This window comes from Hemibagrus wyckioides, linkage group LG21 (genome assembly GCF_019097595.1).
Source record: "Hemibagrus wyckioides isolate EC202008001 linkage group LG21, SWU_Hwy_1.0, whole genome shotgun sequence".
Taxonomy (NCBI): domain Eukaryota; kingdom Metazoa; phylum Chordata; class Actinopteri; order Siluriformes; family Bagridae; genus Hemibagrus; species Hemibagrus wyckioides.
This window is the reverse complement of record NC_080730.1, coordinates 11629063-11648324: the sequence shown is the minus strand read 5'-3', so window position 1 is coordinate 11648324 and position 19262 is coordinate 11629063. Positions and strand designations below refer to the sequence as shown.

The 19262-nt window shown below is 37.7% G+C and overlaps 1 protein-coding gene across 1 annotated transcript in view; it reads left to right on the top strand.

The window, feature by feature from the left end:
* LOC131342594 (fer-1-like protein 4) overlaps positions 1-17567 on the top strand; it is a 36110-nt gene extending 18543 nt beyond the window's left edge. Inside the window, exons 27-46 of the mRNA XM_058373668.1 lie at positions 1197-1370; positions 1858-1968; positions 2126-2287; positions 2451-2622; positions 2797-2909; positions 4136-4252; positions 4355-4394; positions 6134-6240; positions 6332-6466; positions 6590-6706; positions 8237-8364; positions 10655-10825; positions 11116-11270; positions 11502-11683; positions 11851-11936; positions 12162-12260; positions 12421-12662; positions 16170-16471; positions 16618-16718; positions 16964-17567. Of these exons, the coding sequence (XP_058229651.1) occupies positions 1197-1370; positions 1858-1968; positions 2126-2287; positions 2451-2622; positions 2797-2909; positions 4136-4252; positions 4355-4394; positions 6134-6240; positions 6332-6466; positions 6590-6706; positions 8237-8364; positions 10655-10825; positions 11116-11270; positions 11502-11683; positions 11851-11936; positions 12162-12260; positions 12421-12662; positions 16170-16471; positions 16618-16718; positions 16964-17144 (2895 nt within the window). The 3' untranslated portion in view covers positions 17145-17567. The remainder of the gene's footprint in view (positions 1-1196; positions 1371-1857; positions 1969-2125; positions 2288-2450; positions 2623-2796; positions 2910-4135; positions 4253-4354; positions 4395-6133; positions 6241-6331; positions 6467-6589; positions 6707-8236; positions 8365-10654; positions 10826-11115; positions 11271-11501; positions 11684-11850; positions 11937-12161; positions 12261-12420; positions 12663-16169; positions 16472-16617; positions 16719-16963) is intronic.
* Positions 17568-19262: the final 1695 nt, after the last annotated feature.

The following is a 19262-nucleotide window of genomic DNA, read 5'->3' as shown; positions in this document are numbered from 1 at the left end:
CACTTAAAACCAATATATTATAATGTTTTAAGAACTGCTTAATTATTTTTAATTGAAGCAATTTTCAATTAATTTCAATTAAAGCTGCAGATTTACCTAATGCAAACCAATTAGGCTCTCTAAATCACATAAAAATGTTTTTGATTTGGAGTTTTATCATGAACAGTTACATACAGCAAACTTCATACTAATTTGGGAATATGAATGATTAATTTATAAGGCTGCAAGCAGGAGATACAGAATAGAATTAAATCTTGTGTCCAGTAGTTATGTTGTGGACTATGTGTAACTCAATGTATGATCAATGTCACTTACAAATGTAAATTTTAATATTCATGCTCATGGACTTCTAGAGATCAGCTAAATGTTGTTGGAATTTTGTTAATCAAAATCTAAAGACAAAATCGTGATGTACTTTTTAATGGGTAGAAAAAAATGGATTTATACAAACATGTTAATAAAAAAATATGTATTTAATTACAGTCAGTACAATTTTTAACCCACACAAAAACTAGGCAATAAAGATACAGAAAAAAGGAACAGAAAAATAATAGTAGATGATTTAAATTGTGCAATAGAATGTCAGGCAGGAACTCTTATATAGGATGCACCTTAATGAGATTACTGAGAAGTGTACATGCAGCACCAAAAATGGGTATTTCTTAATCAATGGCCATTTTCAAACTACATTAGGTGTTTTTTTGCTGCTTTACCTGAAGGCCCACCCCTTAGCCAAGCCCCCACTGGTTGGGTAACACCCACTATCATTCTGTAGATAAAAACATCCATGTTGTGTTCATCAACAGCAAATCAATTTTAGTTCAATATCCCTGTCTCCCCCATTCTTTCATCAGAATTTCAATGTTGATCCAACATACTTTAAATATTGAAATATCAATATCAACCAAGATGGTTTGGATTGTAGCAATGTCACCTTGCTGGATATTGTTTCTGGGTTTTTCTTCACAGCTCTAGCAATCAACAAAAAGAAACACGTGTCAGTCACATGTTTCAATTTTTTATCACTGAAAATGGGTTCACGTTCTAGCATATCTAGATATAAATATCAGGAAATGAAAGCATAAATTCTGGTCTATATGAAACATGCTATATATTGAGGATCAGTTCTGTTCCTGTGGTCAGGTTCCTGTTTTGTATATGCATATTTTAACTGATCTCTTATCAATTCAACACAGGGCAGTCCACAGTCTCTAGGTCGAGCATTTGCTGAACCAGAGCTGAAATTTGTGGAGGAGCCATATAAGAAACCCATGCTGAAGTTTTTTGAGATCACTAAAGGGAAAAGCAAAGCTGGAGAGCTCCTGGGGGCCTTTGAGCTAATTGAGCTGGATTACTCTGGCTTTGGAGAGGTGTGTCCTTCAGTTTTACTGCCCACTTGTTAGCTGCAAGACCTTCACCATAAAAATGAAATCTTTTCAAGTGATATCATCTTGAATCTAGTCAAATTTATTTACTATTTCTTATAATAAGATTGCAATAAACCAAATATTGGCTGGGCATACTGTACTATTTTTAAGATGCTTACATTTAGCAAAATAATCTGCCAATAGAGCGTGAATGTTTAAAGCTTACAAATAGTAAAATATGTCTAGAAATAGGCTTAAAAATGTTATATTTGACTTACTGTAATCTTAAGATTTAAGATATTTTAACTTGCTGAGGTGATTTTTTTGCAGTGCACTTAACTAGAGAGAAATTGTAAAACAAGTTTCAAATCTTTTAAACATGTTAGATTTAAGCACTTACTTTTCAAAGGAATGCTTATAACGGAGGTGTCACTGTTAATAGCTCATGTATTTTTCCCTTTTAATTGTGATGTATATATAACATGAGCAGCCAGTCCTGCCACTGGATGTGGAGCCCAGAGAGCCGGAGCACTTTGAGTCAGAGAGGCGTTACATTATCCCAGAAGGAGTGCGGCCTGTTCTAAGGAAATTCAGGATAGAGGTACATTATCCAAGGTCTAGCTAGACCAGATATGCACATAGGGACGATTTCAAATGATTTTACATTGCAAAAAAACTATATGTTATTGAGGTTTTACATTACATACATTCATCTTCTGAATGGCTACAGACTTCAGTGTGGGTTTGACATACTGTAGGTCCTGTATTGGGGTCTGCGGGACCTGAAACGTGTGAACCTGTTTGAAGTGGAAAAGCCTCAGGTTCGGATGGAGTGTGCAGGGCAGTTGATTGAATCGGAAGAGATTGCAAACTACAAGCAGAACCCCAACTTCAGTGAGATTGTGAAGCATTTTGATGTGGTAAGTCTTCTCAAGAAGGGGTTAATGCTGCACACAAACATTATTGTATCACAATTCATGTTGGTCTCTTGCTATGACAGTGCTTACATTTCTGTAATGCCACTGTAGTGATTATTACAGTAATGATTATTACAGTGATAATTATATATGTGTCATGTTTCAGGAACTTCCAGAGCTGGTGTACTTGCATCCTCCCCTCACTATCTTTGTGATGGAGCAACGTGCATTTGGACGGCTGGTGCTGGTGGGGACTCATGTTGTGCAGGGTCTCATGCACTTTGCACCCAAAGACCTAGATGACTGGAAGGAGGAGGATGAGGAGGAGCCTCATGAGGGTATGTGAATATGTTTAACTTAAACAGCACATTTCTGACAGTCATTTATGACAGCACATTTCTGACAGTCATTTTTGACAGCACATTTCTGACAGTCATTTATGGCAGCACATTTCTGACAGTCATTTTTGACAGCACATTTCTGACAGTTGTTGGCAATGCTTTTAATTTCAGAGAAAAAACCTCCAAAACAGAACACCCCTCTTCAAACAGTTATGAGCATGGACCTGAGAGGACTCCCCCTAAAGGACACAAAAATTCCCATTAACCCTATCAATCTAATCACAGTGAGTTTTAGCATTGCATCTACATCTCAATAAATTATGTAATATGTTATAATTATGAAGTCTTGTTTTTCAAGTGCTTTGCTATTGCACCATGGTAATTAGCTTGATCTATTTTAATACATAATATGACTAAAGATAACCATACATTTGTAGTCTGTAAAACCAGATTAGATTTGGAAAAATAAAGAATTATCTGCCATTACTCAGTCAGTTATCTACTATGATGTCCTTTATTTGCAATGAGTAAAAAGTTAGAAAATTGTTTCTGAAGCTCTCATCTCAATCTCTCATGATGACATTATGGGAAAATGGGTCCAAGGACATGTGTTTAAAACAGCTCCTAATAAATAGGTGGACTCTTTGAACCCTTGCTTATGACCTGAAGCTATGAGCATGCTCAGTTTTTAGTGTCCACTCAGAAAGTGTTTGGTGTTCCTGCAGCTTGATTGCTCTCTGATTAATTCAGAACTGCGCACATTTGTAGGAACCCCACCGTGACTTCTCAGTGGGAATTCTTGACTCCTTTTGTGTGTGCATGTTTGCCTCTGTGTGTGTCTTGTGCAATCAGAGTCCACTTGATTGTCATGCAGCACTGATTATTACTCATGATTATTTATTTATTTATTTGATGTATTTCTTTTTGATTGATTTGAAATGAAAACCACTGTTATACAGCCACCTTTTCCTGGAAACTTCTGGCAAGTTCTGGCTTAGATAAGGGAGCCTATGTGACAGATTAACAATTGGTCTGAGCATCTATTGGCCAGAGTATCTAAAGAGTACAGTACCAGGAACAGCAAGGAATGCTCTCCATGTTGCCAATGCATGCGAGTATGGTTTATCATTAGAACATGCAGTTCTCATGGTCTTGTGATTAAGAGCAAAAATGTAGTTTTTAGAGTCTCCCATTTCAGTTTGGCATATTGCACAGTCTCTTAAGGAAAGCACCTAATGGCCAAAATCTGCTTTCAGGCATTGCTGAGGCCAAATTAAACACGGTGGTTCAAATATAGTACAGGAAATTACAGTAATACAGTAAATTATCAGCCCAGAAAAATCTCAAAAACAGCTGTAGACATCCTCAGCCAAAGAGGAATCTGGCCTTTTAAATTAGAAGTATATGGGGAAATCCTAACTCCAGTTTCAGTATTGTCACTTATCAGATTTTAGCTATCTTGGCAGCCACCTGTACAAGACAGTACCCATCTGTATGATTGACATTTCAGGCTCCATTTAAAGCAGTCACTAAGAAAGAGGAAGAACTTGAAGAGGAGGAGCCAGAAAAGGAAGAACTTGATTGGTGGTCTAAATATTATGCATCACTGGAGGAACTTGAAAAGCAGGTGAAAAGCATGCTTTGCATAATTATTTGTGAAAACTGTATAAACATTATTTGGCTATAAAAAGATCAGCAGTTTCATAGAGTTAACTTTTTTCTGTTTCAGGAGGAAAAGGATGATGAAATGGATGATCCACAAGATGGAGGTGAGCCTAGCACTGGTTCATTTCTTGAATCAAGTTTGTTATCAAGTGTTGCCCAAAATCACATTCATTTATTCAGAGTAAATCAAAGTAAACATTTTATCTATATTAAATTTTTAAAAGTTTAATAAAAAATGCATTTTAGTATATTTAACAATTTAGCATATACAAATAATTGTTGGTAAATAGAATACTATGACTGTAATGTGCTTCTGGTAGTATACTTACAATAGAAAACTGTGCAAATGTACATAAACGGCAAGGCAGGTTTATTTATACAGCACATTTCATACATAACAGCAATTCATAAAAGTGTTTCACATAAATACAAACAAAGGGCATTAGAAAGAGAAGTAGAACAAAGAAAAAAGTAATAACAAACATTACATGATTAAATTTAGATTATAGGCAAAATTACTTGAGTCAGATTTACACCAGTATTTTCGAGCATCCTGAATAAGGAAGTTTACAGAACCACTAAGACAGTTCTTTGATAACAGTGTAAGTTAAAAGTAAAATAGGAGAAACAAAAAAAGGAGAAACAATTAAATAGGAAATTACAAACAGATGAAAAATAAAACATTGCTGAAATATAGAAACTAGTAAAAAAGCGTTTGATAAAAGGTAAAATGAAGACAAAGTTAGAAAAAAGCAAGCAACAGAAGTAAAGTGCAAGCTCATAATACATGTAAAAATCTTCTGTGAGCTGTATACAGCACAAGCGCTCAAAGCTGATTCTCCATGTCTCCATGTGCTTGTCCAAGTGGAGTTATGTACAATATTCTCTTGGTCAACCAAACCTTTGATTCTGGCTATATCATTAAGATGATCCAAGGATGTAAACATTGCTTTGATATTACTTGTGAAAGTGAGGTGTTGGTGTATGCCAAGATTTAGGATGCTACGGTTTCAAAATTGGTCTATAGTTTTTAGAGCCCTGGAATCAAGACATCCACTAATTTTAAGTTTATTCTCTATGCTGCAAACACAATACAGTATCAGTGTGACTGTTACATTGTCTTCGTGGCAGGATTATCTGATTATTTAAATTTTCGACTCGTGGTCTATGTAGATGGTGAATGGATATTTAACACACTCAAGTTGGTAATGCCACATCTCCAGTGCCTGCTTTACAGCCAGGAGCTGATTTCATAATTACATTATGCAAGGGATAATGTCCTAGAGAAGAAAGCCACTGGATGGAGCTTGGGCTTTGCTCCAAACCTCTGTGATAACACTGAGCCTTCTCTTGTTTCTAAGGCATTCACTGCCACAATCAATTGTTTGGTGGGATCAGGCATGTTTCAACACAGGAGCTCTGAGCTGCTTAAAAGCTTTTTTGGCATCTTTTTTTTTTTTCAGAAAGGCTGTTAGCATGACCACAATTGAACTAAAACCCCCAAATAAAGCTCCTGTAGATGTCAAACGATCTACGAGCAAACTCCAGAAAGCATTGCAGCTCCTAAATTGTTGTCTGTATTGGCCAGTTCTTGATATCTGAAACCTCATATCCATGACCATTCCCATGGGGCCAGTGATGTATCTGAGAAACAAGATCTTGGTCACATGTAATTCACTATGGTGGTCAATAATTTTGCTTCTAACTTTCCATATCTTTGTGATTTCTTCACTAGTCAATAGAGGTGGATCAGCTGTTTGTTTTTAGTTGTTCACAGCTCTGTCCTTGAGAATAATTGTGTCTTAAGCACAACTAATTGCACCTTTAATGTTTCTTTCAACAGAGGGGGGGAACTTTAACATGTCTTCTTTAGAAGCAGAGGAGGATAATGCTGTGATTGTTGACATAGAGCCACCCAAACCGAAGAGAAGCAAAATTGCCACCTTAAAGGTTCCTCTTATTCACAACATGATTTTTTCTCAGATATTGTACAATAATTGTTTTAATTGTTAACATCCTAAACAAATTTCCCCTACATTAGCTGTACAAGTCAGAGCTAGAAAATGAATTCAGTCAGTTCATGGACTGGCTGCACACCTTTCCTATCTACAAAGGCAAGTCTAATTGTGAAGATGATGATGAAGATGAAAGTGAAAGGACCATGGGCAAATACAAGGTGAATGGGACACAAATTATGCTTATTTAACAGGTTCCTCCTTCTCACTTCGTTTGTTATACATTTTTGAACCTTCATTTTGTATATATCAGCTGTCACTAAAAGAGTTTTTATGTGTTGCAGGGTTCTTTTTTGATTTATCCCATTGCCCCTGAAGATGAGGACGTTGACTTCCAAATAACTAATGGAATCCCCAAAAATTCCCCAATCAAAATCCTTGTCCGTGTGTATGTGGTAAAGGTAAAAATGATACTAACTAAATAGCCCTCTGCTCTAAGTGTTTTTACATTTTGCTGCTTCTTTGAGTGATGTCAGCTGTCAAAACACAGACTGAGCTGGTATAGCTGGAGGGTGGAAACAGTTTATATATACAAATAAAATATCATATGTTGTCTTTAGGAAATCACAAACATTTATTGATCACTAGAATGAAGTAATTTTTTGTATTTTTTGTATTGTGGATTGGAATGTGTTTAAGCAGCTTAGCAGACTGAGCTGTTTTTTTTTTTTCATTTAGGTGTTATGTGTGAGAGTGGTGTATATATGGCACAGTTACCTAGCAATGTTTTAACCCTTTGAAATGTGAATGTATTTTTTTCGTATTTTTTTGTTTCAGGCTTAAATTCCTGAGTTTCATTTATAATTTTCCATTTGCTTATATATACAGCGATCAGCCATAACATTAAACCACCTACCTAATACTGTGTAGGTCTCTCTTGTGCCACCAAATCATTTCTGACCCATTGAGGCATGGACTTCACAATCCCTCTGAAGATCCTCCAAGATCCATTAAGTCCTGTAAGATGAGATCTAACCCTTCATAGATCAGACATGTTTGTCCAGCACATCCCACAGATGCTTGATCTGGAGAATTTGGAGACCTCCTTGAGCTCTTTGTCATGTTCCTCAAATCATTCCTGCACAGTTTTTGCAGTCTGGCAGGATGCATTATCCTGTTGAAAGAGAAGAAGAAGAAGAAGAACTGAGGGCATGAAGCTTTGATTATTGCCACACATACATTACAGCAGAGTGGAATTTTTTTCTACTCAGCTGAGGAAGTTTAGGTCAGAGTGCAGAGGCAGCCATGATACAGCACCCCTGGAGTAGGGAGGGTTAAGGGCCTTGCTCAATTGCCCAACAGTGGAGCTTGGGGATGCTGGGGCTTAAAACCTGATCCTCTGATCAACAACCCAGAGCCTTAACCATTTGAACCACCACTGCCCTTATTGTAGGCGCTTTCAGCGATGGACAGGGATCACCATGGGCACTCTGCCTGATCTGCTGGTCTATGCAGCCTCCATACACAACAAGCTGTGTGTTCTGACAAATTTCAGTCATAGCCAGCATTTTATTATAATTTTTTTAAATTCAGTTTCAGTGCTACAGTTCTTCTACAGGATTGAACCAGAAGGACTAGCCTTAGCTCCTCATGTGCATCAGTGAGTCTTGGCCACACATGTCCCTGTTTCTGGTTCACCAATTGATTCTTATGCTTGCCCATTTTTCCTGCTTCCAACACATCAAATTCAAGAACTGACTCTTCACTTGCTGCCTAAAATATCCTACCCCTTGACAGATGCCACTATAACAAGATAATCAGTGTTATTCAGTTCAATTTCTAATGGATTTAATGTGATGGCTGATCTGTTTACACCAAATATACCATTATATATCATTAGATTTACTAGCAAATTAGCAAATTTATATTTTATACTCTGTCTCAGGGAAAATGCTCATGATTCATCATGATGTTCTTGATGTTATTTAAAGGCCACAAACTTGGCCCCAGCAGATCCAAATGGGAAGGCTGACCCCTACGTGGTGGTGAAGGTTGGACAGCAGCAGCTAGACTCTAAGGAACGCTACATTCCCAAACAACTGAACCCTGTGTTTGGAGAGTGAGTATTGTTGTATACATGGCTTCTATTTTTCTTTATTTAGCATCTGAAGATCATCTCAACAAATATTAGTAGATTGTTTGATTAATAATATGTATTCATTATTGGAATAACTTATGGTACTCTGCTGAAAAAACCTCACTATGGGTTAAAACTATGGGCATTTTAATTACTCAGTTATGATGTATCCTAAAACTGAAAGTTAATTTTCAACCTATCAACTATTAGTATCTGTCATAGCTGAAAGCATGAACTACGTTTCCTAAAATGCTTCTCAGTCCAATGAACTACAAACGATATCATATGACCAGTGCATATGTGATCAGGTTGCCTGTTCAGGCAAGACCTCTGAGTGTGTTCTCAAAAAGCATATTTACTACAAATAACCTAGCCTCTCTCTCTCAGAGTCCTGAGTCACATTTTATTTTTACTACTTTTTCCTTCTGGTCACTTCTGTTCTGTTTCTCTTTAGAAACCTGCACTTATAGAAAACCCGCTGCTGTCTGACACATCTGGCTTAAGAAACCTGTTTTATTATTTTGCCAAAGTTCTCAAATGGAGAAACTGCTAATGATGAAGTAGGAGTACCAGTGGTGGTGTGCTGACTCAAATTGGCCCAAATTAGGACCATAGGATGCCAGGGCCAATAAACATACATAAACTACATTGAGCGGTGCATGGGCCTGTTTTCTCCCCCCAGCCCTAGGCCTGTCCACACTTTCACTTTACTCTTTGTAGCCTGTTCAGCTGTTTCTGATATAGTTGGTTGAATCAATTCTCACCATATATACAGTTATTTTTATAAATAATTTGACATTATCTTTCAACTTTAAGGGGATTCACATCAAAATTAAGTGAATAATTTGCTGCCTGTGTTATTTCCTCATTTGTTTTCTTAAAAGTAAGCAGATAAAAGGTCTAGAATGTGGCATTTGCATTTGATTACCATTTTTGTTACATTGAGAATAAGTCCATGAGTTAGCATTATCAGGCTGAAACATCAAAATGAAAACATCAGGTGGAACATCAAATGGTCCGGAAAACCACATAAAAAAAAACTGTGGTGAAAGACAGAGTTCTTCTTTAGTGAAGAAAAAAAAAACAGATCATGAACACGCTTCAGGAGGTAGGTTTATCTGTGCGAATAGTCAAGGTTAGACTTCACCAGAGTAAATACAGAGGGTTTACCACAAGATATAAAATTTTGATAAGCTTTAAAAATAGACTTACACCAGATGCACATGTGAGACAAAGATCAACTTTTAGAAGAATGACGAAGAGAAGGCCAAGGGAAGGAACAGCTCATGATCTGAAGCATACCTCTTCATATGGGCATTTATTGATTATTTGACTGCTGACAAAAGCAGCAGAATGAATTCTAAAGTTGCATAGAGCTATATTGTCTTGTCAGATTCAGCCAAATGCTTAAAAACTTATTGCACAGCTCTTCACAGAACAGATGGACAATGACCTGACACATACTTCAAAAGACATGGAATGTTCTGCAGTGGCCAAGTCAGTCACCTGACCTGAGATCAACTGAACATGCATTTCACTTGCTAAGGGCAAAATTTCCCACAAACAAGCCAGGACTGAAGACAGCTGCATTGAAGGCCTGGCAGGTCTTTATTAGGAAGAAAAACTAGCATCTGGTGATGCCTATGAGTCACAGACACAGGCAGTTATTGACTGCAAAGGATTTGCAAGTAATTAAACAGTTTTTGTAGTCTGTTCAGTTACTTTTATCCCTTAATAAAAAAGGGGTTGAGGTTTGGGGTGTAACATAGATGATGACATATGAAAAGTGCTGCAACTCTTACACTGTTAACCAGATTTGGATGTAAATTTAAAGTAAAGCTAAAAGTCACCTTGAGCTTGTATTAACTCCATAATACTGTGAGATACAGCAAAATAAGATAACAATACTCTCAACTGCCGATATCTGAATATTTATAGATGTGATTGTATAAAATAATATATTAGTTCATTGCTTTTGAAGATTAAAAGCTTAATTGTTTTTTGTTCCTTTAATTTTAAAATTCTACTAAATGCTGTAAATGTTATGTAAACCTTCTGGTCAGTCACTCACATTCTCAGTAAAAAAGACGGTTCCTTAAAGGTTCCCAAATAGTTAAAAACTTCTCTAAACCATGTCTAAACCCTCTGTTGTAAGTTTCTAAAAGAGTTGTATCGAAACTTTCATTTCGTTTCGTTTTGAGTTTCCAGGCCACTGTCTGTTTCGTGTAAATGGTGTTTGTTTAACAGCTTGTACTCTCTGCTTTTTCTGTAGAGTGTTTGAGCTGACTGTGTCATTCCCTCTGGAAACCGAGCTTACACTGACTGTGTATGATCATGACTTGGTGGGATCTGATGATGCGATTGGAGAAACACGCATTGACCTGGAGAATCGTTTCTACAGCCGCCACCGAGCTACTTGTGGTATCTCACTGCATTATGACAAGTGAGTGATGGCTGGCATCTATGGTCAGTAACATCATCAAGATCACTGCTTTTCACTGACATCTGGCCAAAATGAAAATGTTCACATTGTACTAAAATTATTTTATAAGACTTTATGGAACTTTATTCATAGTTGTCTAATTCTATGCCTATTCTATGTCTATATTATGTCTAACATTAAGAAGGGCTGGTTCTGCTGTTGATTCTGTGGAGTATATTCTCTTTGATTTCATTTGCTAAATACAGCCTAAATCAGATTAAACTATTGAAGCACATGTCTTGTGTTGGTAGGGATGGCTATAATCAGTGGCGAGATGCCAAGAAACCCTCCACCCTCTTGGCCGAACTCTGCCGCAAGAATGGGATTCCATCTCCTGAGTACAGAGATTTGGCAGTCAAAGTTCTCAATAAAATATTCAAAATCCCGAATGAGGATTTCCCAGAAGGTCTGTGGCTTAATATGTATCTTAATTTTCTGTAAAGGGCAATAATAGCACCCACATTTACGTTGTTATTAGGGATTTGAAGGTTAATGCTAAAACAGTAGTTGCAATTATAGTTGAATATATAATACATATAGATGTATATCTATAGATAGATATAGATATAGATATATTGAATATATATAGATGTGTCAAGATAGCTGATGGTTAAAAAAAACAATTTCCTCCTCTCAGATCTGCTGAAGAAGAATAAAAAGACAGAGGAGGACTATGAGGAGATGGACCAGCACATGGCCCTCAGTGTGCTTCACCGCTGGGAAGAGATGAGAGAGTTTTGTGTTGGAGCTTGTGCTCTGGTGCCTGAACATGTGGAGGTCCGATCACTGCTCAGCCCAGACAAGCCAGGCATGCCCCAGGTTAGGCACTAGCATTTATCCAGCAGGGACTAAACTTTATATCCTAAAAGATGAGCAACATTTAGATAAAGTCAGAAGTAGACATATTCTTTAGGTAAAAAAGGTCTGATTTTTTTTAGAATAAACCACTTTATTTGAGAATAAAAATATCTTTCCTTTTGTGGCAGGGCTATGTTCACATGTGGATTGACATGTTTCCTGTGGATGTACCTGCTCCTCCTCCTGTCAACATCAAACCTAGACTCCCCATAAGGTGCTACTCAAGTTAGAATAATTTTCTATTACAGAATGTTTAAAAATGTCTATAAAAGAAGAAATTAAAATAAATACATGTAGTATGAAGAAAAATAAACATATAGAACATTATACATTGCTCGCAAGAGTCTGTCCTATATGCTGAGCCTGCCTAGAGTAAAACATGTTTTGTTAGCCCCTGTCTCCTTTTTCTTTTCTTTTAATTCTCCTGCTTTCTTCCCAGCTATGAGCTCCGGATCATTATCTGGAATACTGACGATGTTGTCCTGGATGACGTTAACCCCTTTACAGGAGAGCCATCAAGTGACATTTATGTTAAAGGGTCAGTTGAAACATACATACAACATATACAGAACACAGTTCTGTATATACAGAACAAGCCAAGTTGCTTAACTCCACAATTTAAACTTTTAATGGCTTCATATGTTTGTGTGTGTGTGTGTGTGTGTTTACATATGTTTGTGTACATGTATGTCCACAAGCTGGATTAAGGGACTGGAGGATGAAAAGCAAGAGACAGATGTGCATTTTAATTCGCTGACAGGAGAAGGCAATTTCAACTGGCGCTTCATCTTCCGTTTTGACTACTTGCCTACAGAGAAGGAGATCACATATAAAAAGAAAGAGTCCATATTTTCTCTAGAAGAGTCCGAGTTTCGACAGCCTGCTGTGCTGGTGCTCCAGGTCTGGGACTATGACCGCATTGGATCCAATGACTTCTTGGGTAAGTTGTGCACACACATGAAAGGTGTCATTTTATTCCCTCTCTACTGAGTTGCCAGGTTATTACTTGCCTACTGCCTACACTATAGGTGCACTTTCATGACATTTAGGATCAATTCTGGATAGATTTTATTAGAACACCCTTTACAATGTCAGTCCATGTGACTGCAGTACTATGAAGGAACCACACTCCAAATGAATATTCATTGGTTGTCCTGTTGTGGCTCTATCACACTAATCAATGCATACAGGATGGCTCACAAATTAGATATAGATCTATTAGATATAAATCAGATCATCAGATTAGATATAAATCAGATCATCATATTAGATATAAATCATCAAGCGATGGTAATTTCCAGATATTTACATCAAGATGTATTAAACAACATGCCACCTTTTGTTTGTACCCACCCGTAGTGATCAAAAACTATAATTAGAACATGTGTTTGACTGTAGACTCTTCTTGTTGAGGTGTGTCCCATTTAATTGATTTGATATACAGTACAAACATTTAACAGCTTTCAATTCAATTCAAATCAATTTAATTCAATTCAATTTGTATAGCGCTTTTAACAATGGACATTGTCTCAAAGCAGCTTTACAGATGTATAGAAACATATAAGAAAAGTTATAATGCTTATAGGTTTAAAAAAATTTAAAGTTAAGTTACTATTTATCCCTAATATTTATCCCTAATGAGCAAGACTGAGGCAACGGTGGCAAGGAAAATCTAACGATGAAAAAACCAGGCTCAAGGGAACACATCTTCATTTGGGTGACACTGAACAGTAAATAAAATAAATGTAAATAATGTCCTTTCTTTACCAGTTATAGTCACGAGGAATTGTGCAACCAAGTGCTCCTAAAGAACTAATAAGTCAGTGTAGTTTCTGAATTTATTATTAACGATTAATTCCTTCCTGCTGAAATCTGACTGATGCAACGGCAGCTTAAAGATGGTGTGATAGTCTCCAAGTGGTTCTGTCTACAGCAGTCCCCTAGGTCACGGGCTGTCCACGCAGATCTATCTCCAGCAGCAGTGGGTGGGGCTCCATCCAGCGGTAGAGCATCTGGGTGGATCAGCCAGGTCTGGAAAGAAGAAGTGGCCAAACTGGAAACTCAGAACACTGGGAGCTTGAGAATGGAACTTGAGAGAGAGAGAGAGAGAGAATGAGTGAAAAAAGAGAGAGAAAAATATTAGGTATGCTTGTGATCATGTGATGTTTAAAGACACATTACATTATGTACATGTACATCATGTACATTATGTGCAAAGTGCAGGCAGGGACTCCGGCAAGACTAGCTATAACAGCATAACTAAAAGGGAGAGCCAGAAGATTCCTGGAACATAAACCGTGCAACCACTTCACAGTCAGCGAGAGTGGTAAGGTGACAGCATCCAAACACCCCAGTACACCAAACAATCTATGCCCATGAACCTTCCAGATCTGCTCCTTTCCCTAAGAAAAACTGTACATTGAAAGCTTGACTAAACAAATGTGTCTTCAGACTAGACTTAAACACTGAGACTGTGTCTGAATCCTGAACACTAATTAGAAGGCTGTTCCATAACTGTCGGGCTTTGTAAGAAAAATCTCTGTACTACCAAATAACCTGCACCTTTTGATAAAAGTAGGTGTGGCGGATCATAAAAAAAACAAAAGATCACTCAGGTACTGTGGTGTGAGACCATTTAGTGCTTTATAGGTCAGTAATAGTATTTTATAATCAATGTGAAATTTGACTGGGAGCCAATGTAGTGTGGATAAGATAGGAGTGATGTGTTCATATCTTATGGTCCTAGTTAGGACTCTAGCTGCTGCATTCAGGACTAACTGGACTTTTTTCAATGCTCCTACTGGAACATCCAGACAGTAAGGCATTACAATAATCCAACCTAGAGGTAACAAAAGCATGAACTAGTCTTTCTGCATCATGAAGTGATATCATATTTCTTATCTTATCAATATTTCTGAGATGAAAGAATTCTACCCTAGTGATATTATCTATATGAGCTTCAAATGAAAGACCAGAGTCAATAGTCACACCAAGATCTGTTACGGCTAGACATGATGAAACAGAAAGACCATCCAGATTTACTCTGTAATCAGAAAGCTTAGTGCTGTATGTGGTCCTAGTACAAGCACCTCTGTCAGCATTAAGCAGGAAAAAGTTAGTAAGCATCCATTTTCTAAATAAGCTGGTGTCTCTCATCTGACTTAGCTGAAACTGTGTGTTATCGGCATAACACTGGAAACTAATATCATGTTTATGAATAACTGCACCAAAAGCAGTGGGATTAAAACAAAACCTTGTGGAACACAGAACATAACCTTGGTATGAATAGAGTTGCCGTTTAGATCTACATACTAATAATGATATAAGACCAGAGCCAGAAGAGGGCTGTTCCCTTAATACCAGCAACTTGTCTACTCTCTTTGTATGTCTACTCTTGTTTTGAGCCCTGGGTTCCCCATGAAGATTGCATTCGTTGTTAAAAAGGATAAACCAACATGGAAACCACGAGAACTGTCTATGGGGAAAAAAGCCATTTTGAAGAGCAGATATATAACAACTACACAACAAGAGGCAAACCACTCATCAGAAGTAAGAATCAGAATGCCATGTTGAGATTCACAAAGAAATACAGAGATGAGCCACAAATTCTGGAACCAAGATTAACCTCTATCAAAGTGATGGAAAAGCCAAAGTGTGGAGAAAGAATGGATCTGCTCATGATCCAAAACATATAAACGAATTCTTCAAGAATGGTAGAGGTAATGTCATGACTTGCATGACTGCTTCTAAATCTTTATGGATGTTTGTAACTCATGATGGGAGCAGCAGAATGAATTCAGAATTCTACTGGAACATCCTATTTGCAAATTTACACTAAGATGTATCCAATTTAATTGGGATGAACTTCATCATGCATCTAGACAATCACTCTAAACATACTGCCCACACAACATAGGACTCTTCAGGGGAAAAAAATGGATGGTTGTAGGCTGGCCAAATTAATCGCTAGACCTTAACCCAACTGAGCAGCATTTCACCTTCTGAAGAGAACAAACAACAACTGAAAGAAGTTGTGTTATAAGCCTGGAAAAGAGGAATGCGAAACAGTTTGCTGATGTCATTTGGCTTAATGCATTTGATGACATGGAATGTGCAACCAAAGATAAAAATGCTATTAAATTTAAGTTGGTCATCAGATCTATCTGTCCAATAGTTTTGCTCATTTCAAAATGGACTGGTCTGCCTTCAAAGGTGCCATGTTTTAAATTGTTCACCACATCTCGATGGAAGTTGGAAGTTGGAAAAGAAAGCTAAAATTCTGATAATTTAATATTTATTTTGATCCAAATGTCTTCAAAAAGAAAAGACTTGGCCTTGTTGTTCCAGTACTTTTCAAGGGGACTGTATGTCAGTGCCTCTATTTCATTACCTTCCTACATTTGATTACAACAAATATCAGCTCTCTCATTTTTACTCTTTTTAACAGGTTCCATTGAGTTGCGATTGAGTGACATGGTCCGTGCAGCTAAATCCTCTGAGCACTGCAGCGTGCAGATGGCCAAAGACAAGGCCAGTCCACGGTTCTCCATTTTCCGCAGCAAGCGTATGAAAGGATGGTGGCCTCTCATCAAACTGAAGAGTCAAGAGGACATTGAGAGAGAAGAAAGGGAGGCTGAGTTAGAGAAGAAGAAGAAGAAGAAAAAGAAAAAGAAGCAGAGCAAACGCAGCAAGATGAAGCCAGAAGACCTCCAGTTTGTGGACAGCAGTGGAAACACTTTCCTCTTAATGGTATTAAATATGCAGTGCTTGCTCTTTTGTTCTGCAATTGTAATAATTGCAGTTATAAATATTGGTTTCATTGATTGTAATACAATCTGGCAACATTGGTAAAAGTTCTCTTATAGTAATTAATATTCACAATTTCTCATTTTAAGGGCAAAGTTGAGGCTGAATTTCAGTTGGTGACTGCTGAAGAAGCTGAGCTGAACCCTGTGGGCAAAGCACGCAAGGAACCAGAGCCACTGGAAAAGCCTAAGTAAGAGAATAAGTGCATGTCTATACAGTAAAGTAGCTACAGTTATATTTTCTGTACAGTATCATGTCCCTTTTATGCAGTGAAACAAAAATGAAACCACACAAGAATAACCAACTAACTCACTCACAGGGTTGGTGTGAATAGCATCTGTCGTTGTGACAAGAATGTTCTGATATAAATGATCATTGACAGAGTTTGATTTGTGTTAAATTATCTGTAATTAATTTCTTTTTGTTCTTTTACAGTCGCCCCAAGACATCTTTTAACTGGTTTGTGAACCCAATGAAGACCTTTGTATTCTTTATCTGGAAGAAATACAAGAAATACATCATTGCTTTGATTATTCTAGCAATTCTGGCACTGTTCCTCTTCCTCATTTTGTACACCCTACCCACACACATCAGTCAGCTTATTGTAAATGGCTGAAGTGAGAGGAAATGTATTGTGATTTGTAATGGAGATGACAGAACCTGTCTGCTGATATTACGCTGCTCAATATCATCATTTATGGTATTCCTTATAAACTAAATGAATGTATTTATTCCCTAATTTCCTTCTTTTGATTATTGATTGATGCTTTTAAAAGTATGATTTGTTGATGTAATTTTAAAATAAGTTGTAATAATTTTAAATATTAAATATTTTTCTGTTTAGAATTATTTGTATTATTTCTAGTGAGATTTGAGTTGAAGCTAAGACTGCGTGTCAAAGTATTTAGTTTTAAAAATTATAAACAGCTTGCACAGTGTGAAAAATTCAGATGACGTTGCAGCCCTCACTGAAAGGAAATTTCCATGCTGTTAGAAATTAGACTGTATTCATTGTGAGCACTGTGAAAAATAAAAGATTCATAACAACAGATTTGTTTGCAAATGATGTTCATTTGGTTCTTTAAAGCATTTTGGATAGTCAGACTGCTCTTTCCTCAAGTACATTAAAAATCCCAGCACATCACACAATATATTTCATATATATATATATATATATATATATATATATATATATATGAATATATATATACACTACTCACAAAAAGTTAAGGATATTCGGCTTTTGGGGTGAAATTTCAGGATGCACCTAAAATTTGACCTTCTCTACACTTTTGAATGCACATGTCCAACTGTTCAGTGTTTCAGTACTGTTTGCATAACTTGCTGTTCTCTAACAAGGTGCTTAACGGTAAAATTCACAACTGGTGTTTGATCCATGAATCGAAAAATACATTTTCTGGTTCAATTAGAATTGGTATTTAAACAGTCCTCCTCATCATGCTGTTCACATTTTCACATCATGAGACCAAGACGACACCTAACTATTGATCAACAGTACCTCGCCATTGCGAGGCTTCAAACAGGATGTTCTCAGAGGGAAGTGGCCACTGAGCTTAGAGTGTCACAGAGTGTCATCAGCAGGTTGTGACAGAGATACAGAGAGACATAGAAGTGGACGTCCTTTGGCCACATCCCACGTTGATGACCATTGTGAACAGTGCCCTGCGGAACCGGATGATGGATGCCACTCAACTCCAGGCACATTTAAGGGAGGTGAAAGGCACCCAAGTGTCACGTCAGACCATTCAAAACCATTTACATCAGCGTGGTCTGCGTGCTAGATGACCTGCAAGGGTACCTGACCACACCACCAGGCACAGGTGTCGGGCCAGGGAGCATTTACGCTGGACAAGGGACCAGTGGGCCTCAATGCTGTTCTCTGATGAAAGTCGATTCATGTTGAGCAGAAATGATGGCTGCCAACGATGTTGGAGACGTCAAGGAGAGCGCTATGCATCAGCCACTGTTGTGGTGGTGTTACAGTCTGGGCAGGTGTGTCTACTCAATACAGAACTGCCCTACATCTTGTGAATGGTACAGTGACAAGCCAATACTACCTGAATAACATCATTAATCCAGTCATTGTGCCCCTGCATGAACAACACAGGCCTAATTTCATCTTCATGGATGACAATGCTCCAGCTCATCGAGGTCGCATCATTAGGGAACGGCTGCTGGAGGCTGGGGTACCTCAAATGGAGTGGCCTGCACTTTCTCCAGCCCTGAATCCCATAGAAAACCTATGGGATCAGCTGAGTCGCCGTGTAGAGGCTCGTAACCCTGCACCCCGGAACCTCAATAACCTGAGGGCCGCCCTTCAAGAAGAGTGGAATGCCGTGCCTCAGCAGACAATAAGTCAACTTACATGACAGCATGAGACACTTACATGACAGCATGAGAAATATATATATTTGTGTGTGTGTGTGTGTGTGTGTGTATGTGACACACCCTCTTATTCAATAATACTGAAGACATGCAGATTTATGTCCAAAACTCTTTGAAGGAGTTCCCAGAAGTGCTGAGTACTTGTTGTCTGCTTTTCTTTCACTCTCCTGTCCAACTCATCCCAAACCATCTCAATTGGATTTAGATCGGAGGATTGTGGAGGCCGGGTCAAATGATGCAACACTTCATCACTCTCCTTCTTGGACAAATAGCTCTTAAAAAACCTAGAGGTGTGTTTGGGGTCATTGTCCTTTTGGAAAACAAAGTG